The sequence below is a fragment of the Leucopleurus acutus genome (assembly GCF_964270905.1).
Source record: "Leucopleurus acutus genome assembly, chromosome: 3".
In the NCBI taxonomy this organism is placed as follows: Eukaryota; Metazoa; Chordata; class Mammalia; order Artiodactyla; family Delphinidae; genus Leucopleurus; species Leucopleurus acutus.
The window spans coordinates 175,808,671-175,832,075 of record NC_139145.1 but is presented as its reverse complement, the minus strand read 5'-3'; the positions used below and the strand labels follow the sequence as shown (position 1 = coordinate 175,832,075).

Here is a 23,405-nt window from a genome sequence, read left to right as displayed (position 1 = left end):
GAGCCGCTCTTTTGAGTGAATTTCGGGGTGTGGCGTGAGATAGTGGGTCAGGCTGCCCGCCTGTCCCCCCACGTATGTCCAGTTGTGCCAGTGCCATTTGTTGAGAAGACTGTCTCTCTCTTCATTTAATAACCTTGGCGCCCTTGTTAATTCAGTGGGCCGGAGTCTCTGGGTTCTGTTGACCGTTGTGTCTGTCTTGATTCCTCGGCCGAACAGTTTTTCCTGAGTGCGGCTGGGTCACCCTCCCCTGGGGCGCTGTGGGCGGTGACCGCTGCAGGTTCCCAGCAGGGTGGGCTGGTGTGTGTTATCCACTCGGCCTTCTTTTCCCGTTCACCCCACGGAAGGAGTATACTTGACAGATACGGTACGCTGTTGGGAGCCTGAAATAAAGCTTTTAAAATGTTTTTTAATGCAGCAGAGTCGCGGCATCTATTGAGTCCTGAGTCAGCACAGCAGCAGCGTGGGGACTCCCTGAGGAAGGGCCCCGGGAAGCGGAGGGGCAGCTCCAGTGGGGCTGGGCGGAGCCGAGGATGCAGGGCCGGTGCGCGGCGAGCCCCCCCCACCCCTGCGGCGCTTTGCCTCTCGTCCAGGCGGCCCCGGCCCCACTGCTTGCCCTCGTTCCTCTTCATTATGTGTGCGCGCGACTCCCTAAGGTGTCTTAGGAAAGAATCTTCTCTATGAATGGAAATTGACACTTGTAGAACACCTGTGGTTTAGGTTCCTGGTCTGTGAGTACACACTCTCACACAGTTTCTTCCGGATACATACATGGGCCCAGTTACGACAGTGGCTACTGTTACAGTTTAAAAAATGAAAGACAAGGGAAATTAAATAAGTTAATTGAGTGTTGTTTGCACGAATATGGAAAAGGCGTCAGAAACCTCCCAGCGTGAGCGAACCTAGCCCCTGCCTGAGGCTCGTGCAGGTGAGCTCGTGGGGACTTTGGTGGGTCGTGATGGTGGCTGCCCAGTGCCCCGTGGCCACTGCAGAGCAGGCTGTGGCATCGAGGCACCAGCCGCATTTACTCCACGTCCTGAGACCTCATGCGTGTGTCCCTACACACGCATCTACACATGTATGTGTGCGTGGGGATGCGTGGATGCGTGTTCGGGTCCCGGATCCTGTCCGGTGCACGTGGCGTATCTTAGCGTCGTGTCTCAGACGCCTGTGAGCTGGAAGTGTTTCTGCGTCCTCCCATCGTCTACGTCCTGGAGGGTTTTGAAGCATTCAGACTGTGCTTCTGTGGGCCGGCCCCCAGTCCCAGTGTGGCTTGCTCTGCTGGCCCCTGGTGGCCAGGCTCAGCTGTGCTGTGTGGGTGTGGGCTCGTGTGGAGGCCCTGGGCTGGAGGTGGGGGACAGAAGAGCACAGGTCGCAGGTCAAGGTGAGGGAGCGCAGTGCCGCATGGCGGGGGGAGGCCAGGTCCCCGGGCTGGGGGCAGGGGACGGCATGGAGTGGCCGGTGGGCATTTGAGTTGTGGGGGGCGGGCAGTGGGTCCGTCTGAGTAGATACAGCAGACCAGTCCCAGCAAGGGGCAGAGGTGGCCAGCTGGCGCTGGTTGGGTGGACTTGGTGATGTATGGTGATGGACAGGGAACTGCGGGGGAGGGCTGTCCGGGTGGTCTCTGGCTTGGGCCGCCAGATGACAGTGGTGTCCATCCGCTCAGGTCACGAGCACTTGCTGGGGACGCCCTGGGTGTGGCCCTGTTCACGGAGCCCTGAGGGGAGGCCTGGCCAGAGGGCAGCCTTGTGGGGCAGATTTGAGCCTGGGTGCCTGCAGAGTCCACGTGCAGGAGGGTCCAGGGCGGTCAGGCTGAGGGGCCTCAAGAGGAGAGCCTGCCCTGGGAGGAGGGCCCTGGGCTGTGGGGTGCCGGGCCCCGAGGTGCCCGGGAAGTGGCTCAGCGGCTGGGGAGGGAGGGTCTTAGATCCAACGCGTCGACGGTGTCTCCGGTAGGAACAAGTTGTTAAATCCACTGTAACTTCCAGATCTTAAGTTGTTACCCACTTGACTCATCTTTGTTATATATAGTTCTGGTGAGAGGACATATAGTAATCAGTCGATTCATTTATTAAAGTTACTACTTCAGTTCTGTTACTCTTTGGTGGATTTTCCGTATTTGCGTGTGCACGCGCATCCGTACACAGGCACACACATGCCTGCACACATGCTCACACGCACACACACGCATGCATGTGCGCACCGCTGTTTAACTTGCAGTGCTGGCCCCTGAGCCCAGGGCGTCTGGTGGTGAGGGCTCTGCCCCCTTCTCTGTTGCAGACCCCACGGACCCCACCCTGGCTCAGCCCCTCCTTCTCAGAAGACAAGTTTATTGGCGCAAAAGGGGCTAAATCCCTTTTGCCCGCTCGGAAAAGCACAGGAAGCGAAGGGTGCGTGGCAGGATGCTCCGGGCCCCTGCGGACCAGGAGTGTCTGAGCTGCTTGGAGGAGGGCTGGAGCTGGGGCCCTGTTCCCGCTCGGCGGCCTGGGGGCCCGAGCAGCAGAGGCCGCACAGCGTGCGTGAGCTGAGCCAGGTGTGGAGGCCATGGGGCCGCCGTCCTCTGTCAGGCCGCGTCTTCCTTCCTCAGCGCTGACACGACCCCGAGGTGAGCGCAGCTCTTAGGTGAACTGCTCCGCGGCGCTGTCACCGCCCCGTTCTCTTAGAAGCGCGCTCCCAGGCTGCTCGCCTCTCCCCGTGGTGCAAAGGGCCTTGAGGTGGAAGTGTCCTCCCGGGGGCGCTGGCTTACGCGGCCTCCTCGTCCCGCCGGCTGGAGCCACCCATGGCGCCCTCAGGAGCGGGGGTCCTGGGCGTGCGTCCTTTGGCTCTCCGAAGACACGTCCTCGTTTGGGAGTGCAGGTTCTCGCCCAGAGTCACCCAGAGCGGTTGTGGACCGTGCTTCGTCGCCCTTGTCACTGGCCCAATTGGAGATGGAGACATTCTCAAAGTTTGGGGCACGAGTGAAGACCACCCAGCAGACAGTGGGTGGCTTGCCCTCCGGGCTCACGGGGCAGGGGGCTGGCCCTGCCACGTCACTCCCAGGCGGGCGCCAGGGGAGAGTGTCCCAGCAGAGAAGGGGCACAGGTGCCCTGACAGGGGCTGCGGCCCGGGAAGGCCGGGGGCTGGGGCTGGAAGGGGGCGTCCCACGAGGTTGGTGAGGGGAGCGCCTGGCCCCCTGTGGTTGGTCCTGAGCTGGAGACATAGAATCAGGGACGCTGGGCCCGTCGTAGGTGGTGGGTGGCTTCCAGCCGCAGGCCGCGGGGCCGAGCTCTGTTTGACGGCTCGTCTGGCCGCTGTCTGTTCGCCTCTTTAGTCTCTCACTGGATTGAGTGAAGGAAGGAAAACGAGGACTTGCTTGAGTTGGGAATGTGCTTGGGCCTTCCCTGTCCCCAGATGGGTGTCACCCCGGGCGGAGCCTCGCCTGACGGGCTGGCCCTTGCTGTGGGGTTGGGACTTTGCAGGAGGGGCGCTGCCTGCGGGGCCCCCTCCTCTGAGCACTCTGACCCTGTGGTGAGATCGTCCTTTTGGAGAGGGCACGACCCTTCTGCCGGGTGGAAGGCAGAAGCCTGACCACGCTGGGGACCGCGGCTCCATCACCCACGCCTGCGGCTGAGCGTCCAGGTGCAGCTCCCGGCGGAGGTATGTGTGCTGATGCCCACAGGTGCTCTCTGCCTCGGCTCTTTGGGGCCAGCAGCCGGCCTCAGTGTTCCCACGCCGACCGGTCCCCGGAGACGGCCGCCCCGCCCTCGGTGCGACCTCGGGCAGAGCAGTGTCCCCTCTGCGGGCATGTGTTTCCTGGGGCTCCCGTGGGTGCGCAGTGATGCCAGGAGTGAAGGGCTGTCCCGGCTCACGTGGCCCAGGTCGCTCCCACACTCCCTTCAGGGTCTCGCTGGAGTTCCAGACGGCCTCGAGGAGAAAAGCCCTTTATCTGTGTAACAGTGGGGAGCGCCGGGCTGTGAAGGGCGGCGGGGCGCGTCCCCAGCTCTGGCACTGCTGGCATTTACTCCCCAAATCCCCGGACCCAGGAATTGTTCCCTAGGCGCTCAGAAAGTGGGCAGGAGCCACCCCGCTTTCTGCAGTAATCCCTTAAAATTGGTAAAACAATTTCTAAACGGAAGGAAAGAGAGCGTTGCCGTGAATGCCAGTGACTCTGCGGTCCTGGCGTGGTTGGGCCCGGGGTGGAGCCTCGGCAGCCTTGTGCCTGCGCCGTCCCGGCCAGCCCTCCCTCTAGTCCCGCGTGGGCTGCGCTGCACTTAGGGCCTCCGGGGCTCCAGTGACCGTTCAGGCCGAGACTATTCTCCTCCCTCCCAGAATCGCTGGGGCTGGTTCAGGAGGGCCCAGGACAGCTGTCCCTGGGAACCGACCGGTCTCCTGACTGTTACACTAGGGTGACAGTTTCGCCGTTCCTCCCGGTGTGAGATGTTGTCCCCCGCCCCGCAGATGTGGACACACGTGTGGGGCGGGGAGGTGGATCCCATGAGCCACGCCTGCAGGCTTGTGGTGTGTGAACCGCCATCGTGCTTGTAGGTGGTGGGATGGGGCATCAGCGTGGCGCGCACGCCTAGTGCTGCATCGTACCCACGGTTTCAGGCAGGGAAAAAGCCACGCTCGTGGTTTGTTTCCGTGCAGGTGTGTCCCAAGTTGCACTTGGCCGTGCCGCCCGGGAAGAAGGCCACCCTCGAGGGGGCGCTCCTCGACCTGGTGGGCAGGCACTGGAGTGGCTGCAGCCCCCTGCACGGCAGCGAGGTGTTCCTCGGCGAGCTGGCCTAGGGCTCTGCGGGCAGATGCTTGCGCCCCACTGCGGGGCGCTGGTCCCCGTGTCTCACTGGGCCGCCTCACCGGCGTCACTGCCTCACTGTGCTGCGGGGAGCGTCCTGATGGTCCTGTTCACAGCGTCTGGGTTCTCGGGAGGTGGCAGACATGGAGGACTCCACGCGGCCTGTGGCTGTCGTTTCCACCTGCTGGCGCTCCAGGCTTCCTGGAGGTATGTCATCAGCCAGTGGTGTTGGCATCGCTCTTCCTGGGTGTTGCTTCTCCTTGCTCTGTTTTAATGTGGGGATTTGGAGAGACTAAAATGCTGCTGCTGTCTTCTCCGAATCCTCTGAGCATTTGACTGAATGCAGGGCCCTGGATTTGCTGACCTTTTGGTGGCAATGACTTGAGGCCCAGGAAGATGTGGCCCCTCCCCAGAGGGGACTTGGGTTTTCTTCTGCCTGGTGCCTGGGTACAGGGGCACACAGGGGACCCCACATCCAGAGTCGGGGTGTGAGACGGGGACATGCTGTGTCCCCAGGGCCACCTTCTCTTTCCCCACAGCCTGATTGCAGCCTCACGTGCCCCAGGGGGAGCAGGGACCTCCCAGCTCTCTCCTTCCAGCAGACCCCGATCTGCCCAGATCTCCCAACTTAGCTGCACCATAGGCTCCCGAGCCTTCCACTCAGTGTCTTGGCCCCTCAGCTTCTCCTTCTGGAATCAGGGCGCCCTGAGAAGCTGGCGCCCCTGGATCCTGACTGCATAAACCTACACCCTGTCAGGGCTAGCAGCAGGACTGTCTGCTTTCCCAGTCGTGGAGCAGGGCCAGGCCTGGAGCAGCAGTCGGTGCTGTGTGAGAGCGCGTTCAGGCAGACCTCCTAATGGTGGCCTTTCCCTGAGGCCCCTTCTCTAGGTCTCTAAGACTGTTGCTCTTTGCCTGTTGGTCCTCATCCACGGCGGGGGATAAAGAGGCCTGATGAGGTCATTTCAACGGCGTACGTGTCCCTTTTCCAGTCTCCATGCCGGCCAGTGTTTTTGAGCCATGTAGCCCGTGTTATTCAAAGTGCATTGAACATGTTTTGTTTACACTCATCCTTTCAACATAAATGTTGTAATAATGTTTGATTCTTACTTCTAGCTCAGGCAAGACACATTTTGTCATCTATCCAAGAGTTTACAGCCACTCAGGACAGTTCAACAACATGTGAGTGAAGAAATTAGCTCCCTGACTATGGAAAATAAGTCTCTGCAGAGTCGCCTTGCTGAGCTACAGCAGCAGTATAGCGTGAAGATGAGTGAGGTGGTGTCGGAACTCAGCGACACTCGGAAGGAGATGGTGAGTTAGTTCCATTTGTTCACAGATGGAGCAAAATGTAGGTTTTTTTTTTTTTTTTTTTTGTGGTACGTGGGACTCTCACTGTTGCGGCCTCTCCCGTTGTGGAGCACAGGCTGCGGACGCACAGGCTCAGCGGCCATGGCCCATGGGCCCAGCCGCTCCGTAGCATGTGGGATCCTCCTGGACCGGGGCACGAACCCGTGTCCCCTGCATCGGCAGGTGGACTCTAAGCCACTGCGCCACCAGGGAAGCCCCAAAATGTAGTTTTGACATCACAGAATGAGGGTAGCTTCTCAACGCTGCTTCCCCTTACAGCTGTCGGGCACAACACCGGGGCCCCTTCCTGCCCTTTGCAGGACGCGAACCCCCTCCCCCACCAGGCTCTCCTCACCCCCAGGGACTCCAGCTGCCCTTCAGGGACGCAGCGTGACTCTGTCACTCCAGAACCCCTCATGACAGTGACTGCAGATGGCAGCATTGCCACTTGTCCCAGCTCTGCCTCTCCTGGGCAGCTGCGTTCTGTTCTGAGAGAGGCCGAGTGGGGGAGAAAAAGAGAGAGTGAGGCCGGGCTGGACGTGGAGTTTCTGTGGCCCCGGTGTTCCCTGGCCCAGGCTCCCCAGAACACTGGGGAGAGAGGTTCCAGCTACCTGGCTGTCCTGTCTGCACTAGCCAGCTGTGGGACCAAGGTGTCCTGTTGGACCTGTGGGAACTCCGCCACCAGGTGGCACTGAAGGGCAGCCAGAGCCAGCACAGGGTGGGCCTGGCAGTGGAGCCCACTTCCTGGCTGAGGCTGCCCTCGTCCTTTGTAACCTCGCCATGAGACCATCACTCATAAACGCCTACACTAAAAAGGAAAAAAGATGTCAAAATCTCAAATAAACCAGCTAACTTTACAGCTAGAGGAACTAGGAGGAAGAACACACTGAATCCAGAGAAAGCAGAAGGAAGGAAATAATAAAGATCATAGCAGAAAGAAATAAGAGTAGAAAAGCAACAGGAAAACAATGAACAAAACGGAGTTGGGTTTTGAAAATATACAAAACCAATAAACTCTTAGCTAGACTAAGAGAGAGGAGATTAAAAATCAGAATGAAAGAGGAGGCATTACAACGGATGCCTCAGAAATAAAAAGTCAAAGAATGGTTATATACAAGCACGTTGGAGAACCTAGGAGAAATGGATAAATTCCTAGAAACATACAACCTACCAAGACTGTATGAAGAAGAAACAAAACCTAAGAGACCAATAACAAATGAGATGGAACAGCAACCAACCTCTTGATAAAGGAAGGCCCAGGGCCAGATGGCCTCATGGCTGAATTCTACCAAACACTCAGAGCGTTAGTACTTACCCTTCTTAAACTTCTCCAAAAAAACAGAAGTAGAGGGGATACTTTAAAACTAATTTCATAAGGCCAGCATTGCCCAGATACCAAAGCCAAAGACACTGCAAGAAAAGAAAACTACAGGCTACTGTCTGATGCACATAGATGTAAAAATCCTCAACAGAAGACTGGTATACCAAATTCAGCAACACATCACCACCAAGAGGGATTGTCCCCTGGAATGCAAGGTTGGTTCAACATACACAAATTAATACTCTACATTAACTCATGGAGAGAGAAAGACCACACAGTCATCCCAAGTGATGGAGATAGAGCATCTGACAGAGTTCAGCATCCATTCATGATAAGAAAAAAACTCAACAAAATAGGTGTGAAAGAAAATTTCCTCAACACAATGAAGGCCATCTGTGAGAAGCCCTTGGCTCACCTCACGATCAGTGGGGGAGACTGAATGCTTTTCCTCTGAGACCCAGTATGAGACCAGGGTGTCCAGTCTGCAGCTTCTCTTCCACTGGAAGTACAGCTGACCCTTGAACACGTGGGTTTGAACTACATGGGTTCATTTATACGTGGATTTTTAAAATAGTAAATACTATAGTACTACACAATTGGAAGTTGGTTGAATCCATGGACACAGAACTGCAGATTTGGAGGGCTAACTGTAAATTATATGCAGATCTTCAGCTGCAAGGAGAGTCGGCTCCCCAGCCCCCCGACCCCCCGTGGTTCAGGGATCAACTGTACTAGCAAGAGCAAGCAGGTGAGAAAAAGAAACAAAAGGCATCCAGATTGGAAAGGAAGGAGTAAAGTTACCTCTGTTTGTAGATGATGTGATCATTCATGTAGAAAACATTAAAGACTTCACAAAAGATAAGCAGAACAAATAAATTCAGTGAAGTTGCAGGATACAAAGTCAGCACAACAAAAATCATTCTTATTTCTTTATACCAATGATTGTTCCCAAGCCATTCCATTTATAGCATCAAAAAGAATAAAATACTTAGGAATAAATTTAACCAAGAAGGCTAAAGATCTTAACACTGAAAACTATAAAACATTGATAAAAGAAGTTGAAGAAGACAAATGAGCGGAAGGATATCCCATGTTCATGGGTGGAAGGTTGTTAGTGTTAAAATGTCCATACTGCCCAAAGACATCTACAGTCGCAGTGTAAGCCCTCTAAAAATTCCAATGGCATTTTTCACAGAAAAAACAATTCTAAAATTTGTATAATTTTTTTTCTTTTAATTTGTATTCTTCTTTTTGTAATTCCACAAAAGACCCCAAATCACCAAAGTGATCTTGAGAAAGAACAGAGTTTCAGGCATCACGCTTCCTGATTTAAAATTATATCACAAAGCTATAGTAATCATAACAGTATGGTGCTGGCACAGAAACAGACATAGATTACTGGAACAGAATAGAGAACCCAAAAATAAACCCACACATATATGTCAACTAATTTTTGACAAGGGCACCAAGAATACACCATGGTGAAAGGGTGATCTCTTCAGTAAATGGTGTTGGGAAAACTGGATGTTCACAGGCAAAAGAATCAACTTGGACCCTTATCTTACAGCACACACAAAATTCAACTCAGAGTGGATTAAAAATTTAAATATAAGACTTGAAACTAAAACTCCTAGAAGGGGCTTCCCTGGTGGTCCAGTGGTTAGGACTCCACGCTTCCACTGCAGGGGGCATGGGTTTGATCCCTGGTAGGGGAACTAAAATCCCGCATGCCGCGTAGTGCGGCCAAAAAAAAAAGACCTAGAAGAAAACAGGGGAAGAAAGCTCCTTGACATGGCCTTGGCAGTGATTTTTTGGATGTAACACCAAAAGCAAAGGCAACAAAAGCAAAAGTAAACTAGTGGGACTACCTCAAACTAAAAGTTTCTGCAGAGCAAAGGAAACCATCACCAAAATGAAAAGGTAGCCTATGGATTGGGAGAAAATATTTGCAAACCATTTATCCGATGAGGGGTTAATATACAACTCAATAGAAGAAAAAAAGAAACCCAACTAAAAAACGGGCAGAGGGCCTAAAAAGAAGACATACAGATGGTCAACAGACATGTGAAAATGATGCTGAGTATTACTAATCATCAGGGAAATGCAAATCAAAACCAGAGTGAGCTATCGCTTCACACCTGCAGAATGGCTGTCATCAAAAAGACAAGAGATAACAAGTGGAGGATGTGGAGAGAAGGGAACCCTTGTGCACTGTTGGCGGGAATGTACGTTGGTGCAGCCGCTGTGGAGAACAGTATGGAGGGTCCTCAGAAAGCCCACAGTAGAACTAGCATGTGATCCAGCAATCCCACTTCTGCGTGTTTATCCAAAGGAAGTGAGATCAGGATCTGGAGGAGATACGTGTACTGCCATGTTCGCTGCGGTATTAGTCACAGTAACCAAGATGTGGAAGCAGCCTAAGCGCCCGTCAGCGGATGAGTGGGGAAAGGAGACGTGGTGTATGTGTACAGCGGGACATTATTCAGCTTTAAAAAGAAGGGAATCCTGCCATAGACCTCGAGGGCGTTATGCTAAGTGAAATAAGTCAGATGTGGAAAGAAAACAAACTCCATGATCTCATATGTGGAATCTAAGAGTTGAGTTCATAGAGGCAGAGAGTAGAGCGGTGGTCACCGGTGGTGGGGAGGTGGGGGGAGTGGGGAGATGGTGGCCCAGGGCACAGAGTGGCAGCTCTGTAGGTGACTAAGTCTAGGACTCTAAAGCATGCCTGGTGGTCACAGTGAATAAGACCGCATGGAATCTGGAAATCTGCTGAGAGAGCAAATTTCCGGTGTTCTCATCACCCAGAAAATGGTTACTGTGTGAAGAGAAGATGTGTGTATTACCTGGACTGTGGCCATCACTATGTACACGCACATCAGACCATCGAAGGGGCACCTTAAACATGTATAATTTTTACTTAAAGACCATCGTGCATTCAGCATGGTGAGGTCTTTACCTCACGATCATTATGGTTCAGTTTAATTGTATGGAAACTATTTAAGTGTTCTTTCGTTTTAGTTTTATTTATTTATTTTATAGCCAAAATAAGTAAATTTGACCCATATAGTATAATTGTTCTTTTTGGTCAAGCTCGTATGTTGTCAGGGTTGAATGTGGGGGCCGTAGAGTTAGGCTGCCCGGTGTGAATCTGGTCACCCCTGTGCCATGTGATGGGCCCACGCCTGTGCCCTGGTCCCTCGGGGGCTGCTGAGGTGACACCTGTGTGCTCAGTGGTGTCGGCGTTCCCAGCGTGTGGTCCTAGCGGTGTTGCTGTCCCGCGTGCGCGCACCTCCTGGCTGTTCTCTGCCTGCCCTCCACACGCTGCCGCCACCTGGCACCCTGCCTGCCATTGACGGCTGTTAGTGCCCTGAGCGTGGGATGCTTCCTCTCGTGCTTTTCCCCTTGTACCTGCGCTCTCCCCCACTCTGCTTTGACTGACACGAGCATAGCCACCAGCAGATTTCTCCCATTAGTGTTGCTATGGTGTACCTTTCTTTTTCCATCCTTTTAATTTATTGGTGTGCTTATATTTAAAGTGGGTTCCCTGTAGGCAGCGTACACTTGGGTCTTGCATTTTTAATCTAACTAACAACCTCTCCCTTTTATTTGCAGTAGACTTTTTAAGAAAATTCAATTGATTTAAACTAAAAAGCAGTAACGATTCACCCCCTTCTCCCACCCCTAAGCTCTGCCTCTGGCAGGCACCAAGTTCTCTGTATCTGTGGGCTTCACTTCGTTTGTTTGTTTGAGATTCCACGTGTGACTGAGATCACATGGTATTCGTCTTTCTCGTTGTAACATACAGCGCATCTTCTTTATCCATTCATCATCTATTGATGGGCGCTGAGGTCGCTCCACAGCTTGGCTATTGTAAGTAATGCTGCTGTGAGCATGGGGGGTGCACATATCTTTTCAAATTAGTGTTTTTGTTTGCTTCAGATAAATGCCCTGAAGTGGGATTGCTGGATCTGCTAGCTCTGATTTTAATTTTTTGAGGAACCTCCATACTGTTCTCCGTAGTGGCTGCACCAGTTCACATTCCCACCAACGGCGCACGAGGGTTCCCTTTTCTGCACACCCTTGGCAACACTTGTTATCGCTTGTCCTTTTGATGAAGCCGTGCTGGCAGGTGTGGTGACACCTCGCTGTGGTTTGATCTGCATTTCCCTGATGACTAGCGATGCTGAGCATCTTTTTATGCGCCTGTTGGCATCTAGATGTCTTCTTTGAAAAAATGTCTGTTCAGGTCCTCTGCCCATGTTTAAATCAGATTGTTTTTTCACTGTTGTGTGAATTCTTTATATATTTTGGATATTAACCCCTTATCAGACAAATGGTTTGCAAATATTTTCTCCCAATCCATAGGCTGCCTTTTCATTTTGTTGATGGTTTCCTTTGCTGTGTAGAAGCTTTTTGGCTTCTGTCCCGTGGTTAAGAGGGTGGGCTGTAGGGATGGCAGCAGGTACTGAACCCCCTGTGTTAGGTTGTCTATTGCTGCGTAACAAGTCACCCCCAGTCACACCTCAACAGCACACGCTTACCCTGTGTGGTCTCTGTGGTCAGAGCCTAGGGTAGCTGAGCCGTGTGTCTTAGGGCCTCCTGAAGTTGTTGTCAGGCTGTCACTCGGGGCTGGGGTCTCCTCTGAAGGCTTAGCAGGGTGCAGGTCCTCCACGCCCATTCCAGGCAGCCCCGCAAGTGCTCGCGATGCGGCAGCTGGTGCGGAGGGTGCCACGTGGTGGCTTCTGTGTGTTGTGTGTGGCGGGGACGGGTCTCCTCCCCGGGCGTGAGCACCCTCTGTGCTCAGTCCCCCCGTTTGTAAAATGGGAGTGGAAGTAGCCACAGGGTTGCTGGGAGACAAGTGTCTGAAGTGTCTGGTGCTTACCATCTTATCAAGACAGAGATCCTACACAAAGCTTCCTTTTTAGAGGCATAAGTGAAAAATAGTGAAGTACCGGCATCCTCTGGGTGTCTGCATGCAAATGGCTCTCGCATCCAGGAAGGGCTGCAGCCCCAGCCTGCGTGGTCACCGGGCAGTGCGTCGTCCCCGTGGGCACAGCAGGCCTGTCAACCCGGAAACAGAGGACCGTGGGTTTGGGGGTTTGGGCAGATGAGTAGTGGCACCCCTTCTCCTTACACTGTGCAGTTTGGGACCATTTGGGTCCAGACAGACGGGCCCCAGATGCCATCTTTGTAGCGATGCAGCGTCTGCACAGAGTTTGACTCGTCTGTTTGGCACGCGTTGCTCTGTGTCTGCAGGATCACCTGAGGCAGCATCTGGGCAGAACTCTGGAGGAAAGCAGTAGCTTGAAGTCTCTTCTGTTCAGTGTGAAAAAAGAAGGGAGAAACGCCGACGCTCCATCCACACTGAACTTGCAGATCACTGGTGAGTTCACGGTTTACTTGTACGTGTAAGAGTCAGGATTTCACAGGATTCAGACTCAGCAAGTGCAGTGAAGTGGGGTCGGAGCCCCCAGCCCTGCCAGGGCGGGCACGCATGCCCAGGACCGTCTCTCTGAGCTGCTGAAAGGCCACGGGGCCCTCCCCGGGGCATCCTCCTCCTTGGTTACGGCTCCTTCCAGACCCAGGGCATTTTTGTTTCCCTCTTCACTGTCTTGGATTCTGTTTTGCCAGTTTTGCAAAAGTGCCCTTGGGATTTCGAGGTGGGGTGCAGCCTGCTCTGGGGTAATGTGAGGTGACGTGGGGTCCCACAGGGGCTTCAGCCTGAGTGTCTGCTCCAGTCTGACCTCTCGGAGGTCTGAAACTTCTTCCTAAAGGACCGGGTGGTAAGCATCTCAGGGCGTGAGCACAGTCACAGCCGAGACCCTCCGGGGCCCGCCGCCCGGTAGCCGTCCCCGCAGCCCTTCACCCCAGTCCTGTCGGCTGCCGGGGTCTTCTTCCTGAACGCCCAGCTGTCCAGCAGCAGATCAGCCTAGGACTTCTGGCTGGCGCCAGGCCCACCTCCACCTGTCTGCTCCACACCGCACGCACCCCTCAGGGGTGCCCGGAGGGCAGAGTCCCGGGGCTTCATCCCCAACAGCAGGGGCCGGCGCTGGGCCCTGGGTGGGATGATTGCAGGTGGAGAGGGGGCTGCTTTGTTCACCCTGATGACCTTTTCCCGTGTTTCCCAGGTGCGCTTTAAACTCTAGAATCATTTTAGTTTCCAGAATGTGGGAGTGTTGGGACTTCCCTCGTGGCGCAGTGGTTAAGAATCCGCCTGCCAATGCAGGGGACACGGGTTCGAGCCCTGGTCCGGGAAGATCCCACATGCCACGGAGCAACTAAGCCCGTGCGCCACAACTACTGAAGCCTGTGCTCTAGAGCCCACGAGCCACAGCTACTGAGCCCGCGGGCCTAGAGCCCGTGCTCCGCAACAAGAGAAGCCACCGCAGTGAGAAGCCCGTGCGCCGCAACTAGGGAAAGCCCGCGCACAGCAATGAAGACCGAACGCAGCCAAAACTAAACAAATAAATAAACAAATAAAATTTTTTAAAATGTGGGAGCGCATTTCACTGAATAGCGCTACTTCTTTTCCCATCAGGATTTCAGACAAGTGTGAAGCGGCTCTCCGGGGAGATTGTGGAACTAAAGCAGTGTCTGGAGCACTACGATAGGATCCAGGAACTCACCCAGATGCTGCAGGAGAGCCGTAGGTGCCTGCCCGGGGCAGCGGGCCGCTGGTCCTGAGCCCACGTGTGTCGCTGGGTTGACTCGGAGCTTGTGTGAGCTTCTGCGTCTTACTGAGCAGCGAGGTCCTTCCTGCTGCAGCTTCCTGGGAGGTGTTAAGGGGGGACGAGGGGCGAGGGAGAGGAGGTGCCGTGTCCTGGAGGCCTGCGCGTGCCCCCTCGGCGTGGTGGTTCTCGGCTGTTCGCGCAGAAACAGATTCCACCTTTGCCCCCAGCTCGGATTTTGTGAAGAGACCTGCGTGCTGGCAAGCGGGTGGGGCTGCGGAGGGGAAGCCGCGGCAGTGGGGGGCAGGCCTGAGGGCAGCACTCCCGCCCCACCCTCCCTTTTCCTCTGGTCTCCCCCCGCCCCCTTCTCACTGTCGGACGAGGTCACCACAGCGGCCAGGCTGTGACCTTGTGGGGATTGGAGGCCACAGGCCCCTGGGCCCATCCCAGCACAAGCCCCGTGGGGGAGGGCAGGCAGGCCGCAGGCGGGTGGGCTCCGTGGGCTCGGTGTGGGCAAGGCAGGGCTGCAGCGCCTCTCTGAGCAGCAGGCGGTTAGGTGCTGAGCCTCCGCCTGGCCCGTGGCTCTCCCAGTGTCCCGGCAAACGGGGTTTGTCGCTGGCGTGGCCAGCTTTGTGGAGAACGCGGCCCCGCGCTATCTGTGGCTCGCGGCGCCACGGAGGTCCCTCAGTCAGTGCCAACCGGATGAGCTGGCAGCCTGGAGACGGGGTCGGCAGCGTGCAGCCCCACTTCCCTGCTGAGATTCCTCCAGAGTTAAAAACGGCCACAGCATTAAAGAACCCAGGCCTTTCCCATTGTGCCGTGTCCGTGTCAGAAGTGCAGTTGCCCGCGAATTAGAAATGTTTCCATCCTTGGACCTTTTCTAGAACTGGAACGTTGTTTTCTTGCCGTGAAGATGGAGCGTTCTTGTCAGAGCGTCGAGGGGCCTCCCCTCCCCACCCCTTCAGCTCCCGCACCGCGCCAGCGGGGCTCCTGCTGGGCCGGGGCTGGGGAGACACAGCCCCACCAGGCGAGGGGCAGCAGCAGGGCCGGCGCGAGGGCCCCCGGGGCGGGGACGGGGCCCAGGGCTGAGCGCTGTCCCCTGCCTCGTCTCCAGGTACCTGGTCAGCACCAACGAGCACCTCCTTCGGGAGCTGGGCCAGGTGCGGGCGCAGCACGAGGCCGAGGTGGAACCGCTGCACTGGAGCCACAGGGAGCTCAAGAAGACCGCGGCCCTGTGCCCCAGCGCCCGCCCGCGTCCGCGCCCTGAGCGCTCCTCTCTGTGGGTGTCTGTCTTCAGGGCCTGTGGTGCAGCCAGGGGGGGGGGTGGTCTGAAGTGTCCTAAAATGACAGGCTCATCCAAGCCCCTTACATGTCTTGAGACAAACAGGTCAGTAGTTTTTCATCAAATATCTTGAGACAAAGAAAATGCTGTAATTTTCTGCCTAACGTGCAAGAAAGCAGCTCTGTAGGACGGTTAAAGAAAATAATTGATTGTGTAACAAGCAGCCCTTATTTAATAAACTAATACATTGTTCTAAAAAGTGGCTCTTCGATTATAACTGAGTTTCGCGTTGAGTTCTTTTATGAAATAAGCCGTGCACCACGGTTGATGAGCACGAACTGCAAGATCTGAGACTAAATACAAGTAACACCTAGAGCTGTGAAGAATAATGTTTGTGGCATTAACTTTCCACAGGGGAAATACCGCCCAAGCCCCGCTCTCCTTGGTTTGCAGTTCATTTCTGAAAATTATGTCCTAACAGGGCGTAAAATTAGATTTTTAGATTGGAAACGTTGTATCTCAGGTAATACTTGCTTTCTTTGGTGAAGCGAAGTGATTGTTGAGAGTGCCGTGCGGTGGACTTAGGGAGCAGAGCTGCAGGTCGAGAGCAGGGGCTGGCGTGGGCCCTGGGGCTCAGGAGGCGGCCCTCGCCTTCAGGTCGCGTTGCGTTTTCGTAACCACAGGGAAGTCGGTATGGGGGTGCGTGTTTCATCATGAGATTTTTTTTTTTATTTAAAGATTTTCGCATGAATCCGTTTTCAGCTTGTAGAAGGTTGTCGCCATGCTGTTACTTTATGTTTCTCGTTTGGGTTGCGTTGAGCTTTGTATTTTTCATCAAATGTGGGAAGTTTGGGCCACGATTTCCCGTTATTTCTCCCTTGACCCGAGCCGCCTTTCCAATCCCCTCCCCCGGCACTCCAGTGACGCCACGTCAGCCCCTGGGTCTGGCCCCCCCTTTCCCTAATCTTGGGTCTTTTCCTCCTTAGTGTTCTAGGAGCTTCGGTTGGGTGGTCTCTGTTGTCCCGTCACAGAGTTTACTGCTGTTTCCTCCATGCGCCTGATCTGTTGTTGGGCTTGTAGACTGAATTTTTAATTTTAGAAATTGTATATTCCTTCGTACTAAAATTCCATTTGGTCCTTTTTTATAAAAAGGAGAGAAAACCTTTTTTATAAAGGTTTTATTTCCCATTATGTTCATGTTTCATTTAACTCCTTAACCATATTCTGAGTAGCGTTACTACAGATCATCTGGAACTGTTTGCGAAGTGGTGACACCAGCTAACGCTGCTGCTGGCAGGTACGTGGGGACACCTGCTGGCCCTCGCGCCCCACACTTTCCATCAAGCTTCTAGAAGTCCGCCTCCTAGGGCGTCCTGCACCTGCTGCCCCGTCGGCCAGGGGGAGCACCTGCCTTTCCAAGGTGCCTGGTCCAGGATTTTCCCTATTTTCCTCCCGGATAGTCTGTCTCTTAACTTGTAGGAGCTATTTGTAGCGCTGGATACTAGTACTTTGTGCATTATGTTTGCAAGTAGCTTTTTCTTGTCTTTCCACATTTTAATGGTGTGTTTTGATGAAGAGAAACCTTAGAGTGTTTGTTGTTGTTGGCGGCGCGGGCCATTTTTAGCGTCTTCATTGAACTTGTTACAGTATTGCTCCTGGGTTTTGGCCGCGAGGCATGTGGGATCTCAGCTCCCCGACCAGGGATCAAACCTGCACCCCCTGCTTTGGAAGGCGAAGTCTTAGCCACTGGACCGCCAGGGAGGTCCCAATTTAAACTTTGGGACTTCCGTGTCAGTCTTTTTCATGATGATTTTTCTGTTTGTGATCATAAAATATTCCATGTATCTTCTGAAAGAGCGTACAGTTTTGTCTGTTTTGAGTATTAGATACATATTCTACCTGGAATTGACTTCTGTGCGTGTTGTGAGGGTTAAGGACCCAGTTCCGGGGTTTTCACATGTAGCATCATCCATTCACAAGACTCGCTGGTCACAAATGATTCGTGTGTCTGTTCCCTCCACTGGTGTCCAGTCCGTCCCTGTGCAGCACCACACTCCGTAGGTCAAGACCTCCCACCCCACGTCAGGGTGTTTGGGCTACCTCTCACCCTTTGAATTGCATGAGCTTCAGAACTAGCTGGTTAAGTTGGGATCTTGTCTGGGATTGCATTGGTCGGTTTGGGAAGAGCTGACATAGGTAATATTGGGTCTTACAAGCCGTGACTGTAGTATCTGTGTCCACTTATTAGACCTCCTTTAATGTACGTTAATTATAGTTCTATGATTTTCTCCATGGAGGTCTTATGCATCTTTTGTTATGTTTCTTCCTAGGTTTTCCTTATTTTGTGATGCCATATCTAAAAGATGTGTTTTTGAAATGTGTTTGTTTGTGTTATATGGAAATAGAACTGATTTTTTGTACATTAATTTTACACCCGGCGATCTTGTTAGACTCGTAATAATTTGCCTGTAGCTGCCTAGACTTCCCAGCACCGTCACGCCTGCTGTGAGTACTGGCTCTTCTTTCCTCCGTTCCAGTCCTTTGCTCTGGGCTTTATGTTTTCTTCTCGGTGTTGTTCTGAGTTTTGCTCCTCTGTGCTGGGCGCGTCTAGTGTAATTGTGGACTGTGCGTGCTAGTGGAGTGGGCATCCGTCTGTGGACTGTGCGTGCTAGTGGAGTGGGCATCCGTCTGTGGACTGTGTGTGCTAGTGGTGTGGGCATCCGTCTGTGGACTGTGCGTGCTAGTGGAGTGGGCATCCGTCTGTGGACTGTGCGTGCTAGTGGAGTGGGCATCCGTCTGTGGACTGTGCGTGCTAGTGGAGTGGGCATCCGTCTGTGGACTGTGCGTGCTAGTGGAGTGGACATCCGTCCTGCTCTGGGGCTAAATCAAAGGGGGCTTTACCACTTCACCACTGAACTTGCGCCACTAAATTCGGGTTTTTGGTGGCCTTGCTCCTTCTGTTGTTAATTTGCTAAGAATTTGTCATCATGAGTGGATGAATAAGACACTCTGCTGCCACTGCTGAGATGACCATGTGACTTTTCTCCCTTGTCCTATTAATATGGTTATAACTACAGTAACTTTCTGGGAGAAGCACGACTTAGTGATGATGGGCTTTCCTTCCATACACGTTGTTGTACGTGGTTTGTGGGTGTTTTGTGTAGGATTTCGTGTTCCAGGTGTGCCACTTAATGTCCCCCTGGGCAGTCAGATTCTCAGGGCCTCAATGTCCTGGCTGGCAGTGCCTGCCTCGCAGGCCATCGTGAGGGCTGAGTGACTTGTGAGTACGGTCCCGGACAGGTCGCACACACAGCCGGCACAGCGTGAGTGTGGCTCTGAGAAGAACATGGTACGTCCGTGTCCAGGGTGACATTTGTCCTTGCGATGCTGTTCTTGTTGGGGTTTGCGTCATCACTATCCTCTATTCCCAGCAGAATTTGTATAAGATTGTAACTGTTTCTTCCCTGAATGTTTGAAAATTTTTAATTTATTTTTTAGTTAGTTGATTTACAATGTTATGTTAATTTTTGCTGTACTGCAAAGTGGTTCAGATAGATATATATATAGAGAGATATATATCTGTATATCTATAGATATATCTATATATATGTATACTTTTTAATATTCTTTTCCATTATGGTTTATCACAGGATATTGAGTAGAGTTCCCTGTGCTACACAATAGGACCTTGTTATTTATTTTATATATAGGTAATGTTTATCTGTTAATCCCAAACTCCACATTTATCCCTCCCCACTACCTTTCCCCTTTGGTAACCATAAGTTTGTTTTCGGTGTCTGTGAGTCTCTTTCTGTTTTGCAAAGAGGTTCATTTGTATCATTTTTTAAAATTCCACATATAAGTGATATTGTATTTGTCTTTCTCTGACTTACTTCCCTTAGTATGACAATCTCTAGGTCCATCCATGTTGCTGCAAATGGCATTATTTTAATCTCTTTTTATGGCTGAGTATTCCATTGTGTATATGTACCACATCTTCTTTACCCATTTGTTGGACACTTAGGTTGCTTCCATGTCCTGGCTATTGTATATAGAGCTGCAGTGAACATTGTGGTACATGACTCTTTTTGAATTATGGTTTTCTTAGGGTATATGCCCAGTAGTGGGATTGCTGGGTCATGTGGTAGGTAGTTCTATTTGTAGTTTTTTAAGGAACCTCCATACTATTCTCCATAGTGGCTGTACCAGTTCACATCTTGTGAGGAGATTTTTGACTTGATTCAGTTGAATTATGGTTCCGCAATGCAGCAGAGTGGGTTCTCAGGGGCCGTCCGTGTGCCTCCCCTATAGCTGGTTTGGGGCCATGTGACCAACTCTGCAAGTGAAGGAGGCGTGTCTTCAGGGCCCAGCAGAGAAGAGCTGGTGGCCGCCCGAGTAGCACCCCTCCCCCCGGGCCCCAGCTGGCCTCCGTGTGAGTGAGATGCACACCTTGTTGCCCAGTCCCTGGACTTCCGGCTTCTCCATCGCCATTGGTACTCACCTGGCCAGCACTGTGCGGGCTTCCCAGTTCTTAAGTTAGTTTTCATAAGTTACGTTATCTCTAGGAATTTGTTCTTATGGCCTAATTTTCAGGTTTTTTGGCATGACACTCAATCTTTTAATGACACTTTAATAGTTTCAGCATTTGAAGTTGTGTCCCTGTGGCAGAGATGTAGGGGCAGGTGTGTCCCTTCACGCAAGACCTTGCTGTTCAGGGGACGGGATGCAGCTGCCGTGGCGTCAGGCTCTGTCCCAACTCCTGAGCTCAGGACCCTCGTCCAGGCAGCCCCAGTCAGTGACCGAGTGACCCCAGCAGGGCCCGGGGATGCCTCCAACAGGCCGCTGACCGGGATCCTGGGCCAGCTTGGCGGTGGTCCGGAGGCCTCCGCTCCTGCGTCCTCCTGTGTGCCTCGGGGGTTGCACCCACCGTGGACTGCTGACCGCCTCCGAGCTGCTGCGCAGCCCCACTCATTCTCCTTGGTCATTCCTCATCCTGGCGGTTGAGCTGTTACCACTTCTGTGTTTCTCTTGCTTTATCGCCTAATGTAATTGATACATTTTAGTTTAAATCTGCCATCTCATTTTGTGCTATTTGTTCTACTTGGATGATTTTTTTTCCTGTCTAGTGTTGCCGTTTTTAGATAATTTTCTGTCATTCACATTTTCACCTCTACAAGTTTAGAGGCTGTGTGCCCTGTTCCTGGTGTGGTATCACAGCACATGTTTGTGTTTATTTGATCAGCACTCCTGACATCATACACGAGCCATGAGCACGCGACTCCCTGTGCACCCCTTCTGGCTTGCGTGTCATGCTTTTCAGGAGCCTTAATGCAATATTTTGTTTAAATGAAATAGTCACTATTTACCTGTAGTTATTTATTGTTTGCCCACTTCTCTCTCACATCTCACTCTCCGTCTCTAATCACTCTCTGCGTTTACAATTTCCTTTCTCACCTGCTGGCACGAGTCTCCCCATCATGGTCTGAAAACGTCCTTATTTTATGTCAGTTTTGATGGCGTCATCCCCGTTTTCAGGGCTGATGTGGGCGTCCGTGATGTGGTTTGTGTCCAGATCCCACTCCCGGCCTCGCACCTGGAGGGCGGCTGGCGCTCCCGTAAGCTGCAGCCTCCCCTGGGTGTGTCCGTGTTACCGTAGTGCCCACGCGACTGCCCGTGCACACAGCGCAGTTAAGGACCACAGACCCACGATTCAACACCTTTATTTGTCACTTTACCAATCTGACACAGTGTTTAACAACAGGGAACACACGAGGAGGTTTGCAGACAGACAGGGGCTGTTTCACCACAGGTTTGCAAGCCAGGCCTTGCACCGTGACTGACAGGTGACACCACGCCTCGGCCCTACAGACGCCCCCCGAGTTCCTGGTGAGTGTGGTTCTGAGTCAGAGCACCCGTGACGTCCACACTGCTTGTCCCATCACACTGCAAAGTGATGCCCTCGTCGCTCCCTAACAGTAAGAAAACAGTGCAAAAATAGATCGCATCTATATATACATTTAGTTCCCTTTCCTGGAAAACTTAGTACAAACTAGTAGCATATGATCCCTTTCAAGTTTGAGTTATGTGCATCTCCTCGGTTGTTTGGCTTGGTTTGGGGAAGAGAGAAAGTTAGCTGAAGCATCTCAAAGTGCAGGGCGACCACCTCCCAGGGGTGCCCAGGGCCACCACCGGCCACACTCTCCACTCCCACGGACAAAGGCCACACCCGAGCCACGGGATTTCACAGAGGGCTCAGTAGTCAGTCAGCGGGGGGAAGCCACTCAGGGCCAGAGTTCCAAGGACATGCTAGCCTTGTGGCGACTTCACAGCACAGCTGAATTGCCAACCTGAGTGGACGGAACAGGCGACAGTGGTGTCCCCACCTGCGTGCACTGTGGGACGGGGTGTGCCAGCTCCCGCGGGAACATTCCCAGAGGAGGGAGCCTGCTGGGTCCTCAGGGGTGGGGACAGCACCAGCAGCCTCCCCTAAAGGTCCAGGCAGTGGCTGTTGCAGGGTTCGTGGGCCGTGGCGTCTGTGACCGATCTCCCTGCCGCCGGCGTAGCTGCAGAAGCAGCCACGGGCGGTGCGCGGTGCGCGGCAGGGCCGTGTGCCGTTGAGGCTTGATCCGCGGCAGCCGGTGGCTGAGCAGGCCCAGGCTTCGGGTGTGTGAGCCTCTGTCCGCTGGGCGCTTCAGAGGATGCCTCGGCCTGCCCTGAGCTCTCGGCCACTGGGGCGTGGACGTAGCGCAGCTTAGGCGGTGCCGCTGGAGCTCCCCGTGCTCTTCCTGACTGTAACTTTCATTGGCCTCAAACCTTAAGACTGAGGATACTCGAGGTGTAAAAATACTCCAGTATAAATATAGATCTCTTCCTATATTTTAAACGTACGTAATTTGAACTTCAGTTCTGGTGAACTGACCACCGCCTAGGTGCTCATCCTACAGCATTAAATAGAAATAAATAAGTACTGTGGCACGATGTCCTCCAACGCTCGCTCTGCTGTCCCGGCGCTCGGCGCTGTCAGCGTGGTGCACCCTGACCATGGGCCCCTGCTTCCTGCTGGGCTTGCTGTGCAGTTTCCTTCGTTCACAGAGAGACACGTAGTTTCTAGTTAACCACAGTTAGTAGAAGCGAATGGGTGTTGCATAGAACATGCAGCGAAGGCGCACACCTGCCTGTTTGTCCACAGCACCCAGAGCCTGAGGGAGGCACGTGTGTCTGTGCACAGCTTGGAGCCCGAGCGCCGTGCTGTGTTTGGGCTACACACAGACGCCGTGGCGGAGCCGACGGGGAGGGGGCCACCGCTTCCTCCTGCCCTGAGCGGGGAGATGTGTTTCCAGAGCTACCCTTTGGGAAGGAGGGCTCAGGCGGGCTGGGGACACCTGAGACCCAGCCAGACGCCTCGGCCTCCGCAGCTCGGGGGCCCGCGAGCGCAGGGCCGGCCACGGGGGCAGCTGTGTGCGCTAGACTTTCCTTAACCCAAGGGGGAGGTGCCGCCGTAGCCATCGGGAAGATGGGTTTCCTGCTGCGGGTGGTGGCGGCCCCGCAGGCCGGCCCCAGGGCGGGGGGGCAGCGTGAGGAAGCGTCCCAGGACGCCACTGGCGTGGCTTCTTCTGCTCAGTCCGCCTCCCATCTGCTCCTGGGCAGTCTGCTCCTGACCGGCTGGGAGGGCTGGAACCCAGTGTCCTGCCGCAGGACGGCTGTGCGGGGCACTGGGCTGTCAGGCAGGCGGAGACCCGTGGCGGCTGGGCAGAGGATGGGTCTGGGGAGGAGTCCTGTCCTGAGTCCACGGAGAGGAACCGGCCGGCACTGGAACACGGGCTTTGCCATCTGTGATCAGCTTAGTGCCCACAAACACTCTGCACGTTCAGAGTTCTCTGCAGACGCGATTCCCCAGGTGACTCTTGCCTCTGGAGGGAGGAGAGGAGCCCGGGGCGGGGCCGGCCTCCTGCCTGCCTTCCCCCAGCCCTCGGGCCTGTTTCCTGGTGGCGGATTGGGGGCCTGGCCGGGCAGCTT

At 53.8% G+C, this 23,405-nt stretch overlaps 1 protein-coding gene across 1 annotated transcript in view; it reads left to right on the top strand.

The window, feature by feature from the left end:
• Positions 1–21,045, top strand: part of CEP72 (centrosomal protein 72) — a gene marked incomplete at both ends in the record, with an annotated part of 38,126 nt that extends 17,081 nt beyond the window's left edge. Inside the window, 9 exon segments of the mRNA XM_082835071.1 lie at positions 416–508; positions 2,370–2,527; positions 4,621–4,747; positions 5,882–5,946; positions 5,948–6,079; positions 12,696–12,822; positions 13,978–14,089; positions 15,222–15,386; positions 20,925–21,045. Of these exon segments, the coding sequence (XP_082691197.1) occupies positions 416–508; positions 2,370–2,527; positions 4,621–4,747; positions 5,882–5,946; positions 5,948–6,079; positions 12,696–12,822; positions 13,978–14,089; positions 15,222–15,386; positions 20,925–21,045 (1,100 nt within the window).
• Between the last annotated feature and the right edge of the window lie 2,360 nt (positions 21,046–23,405).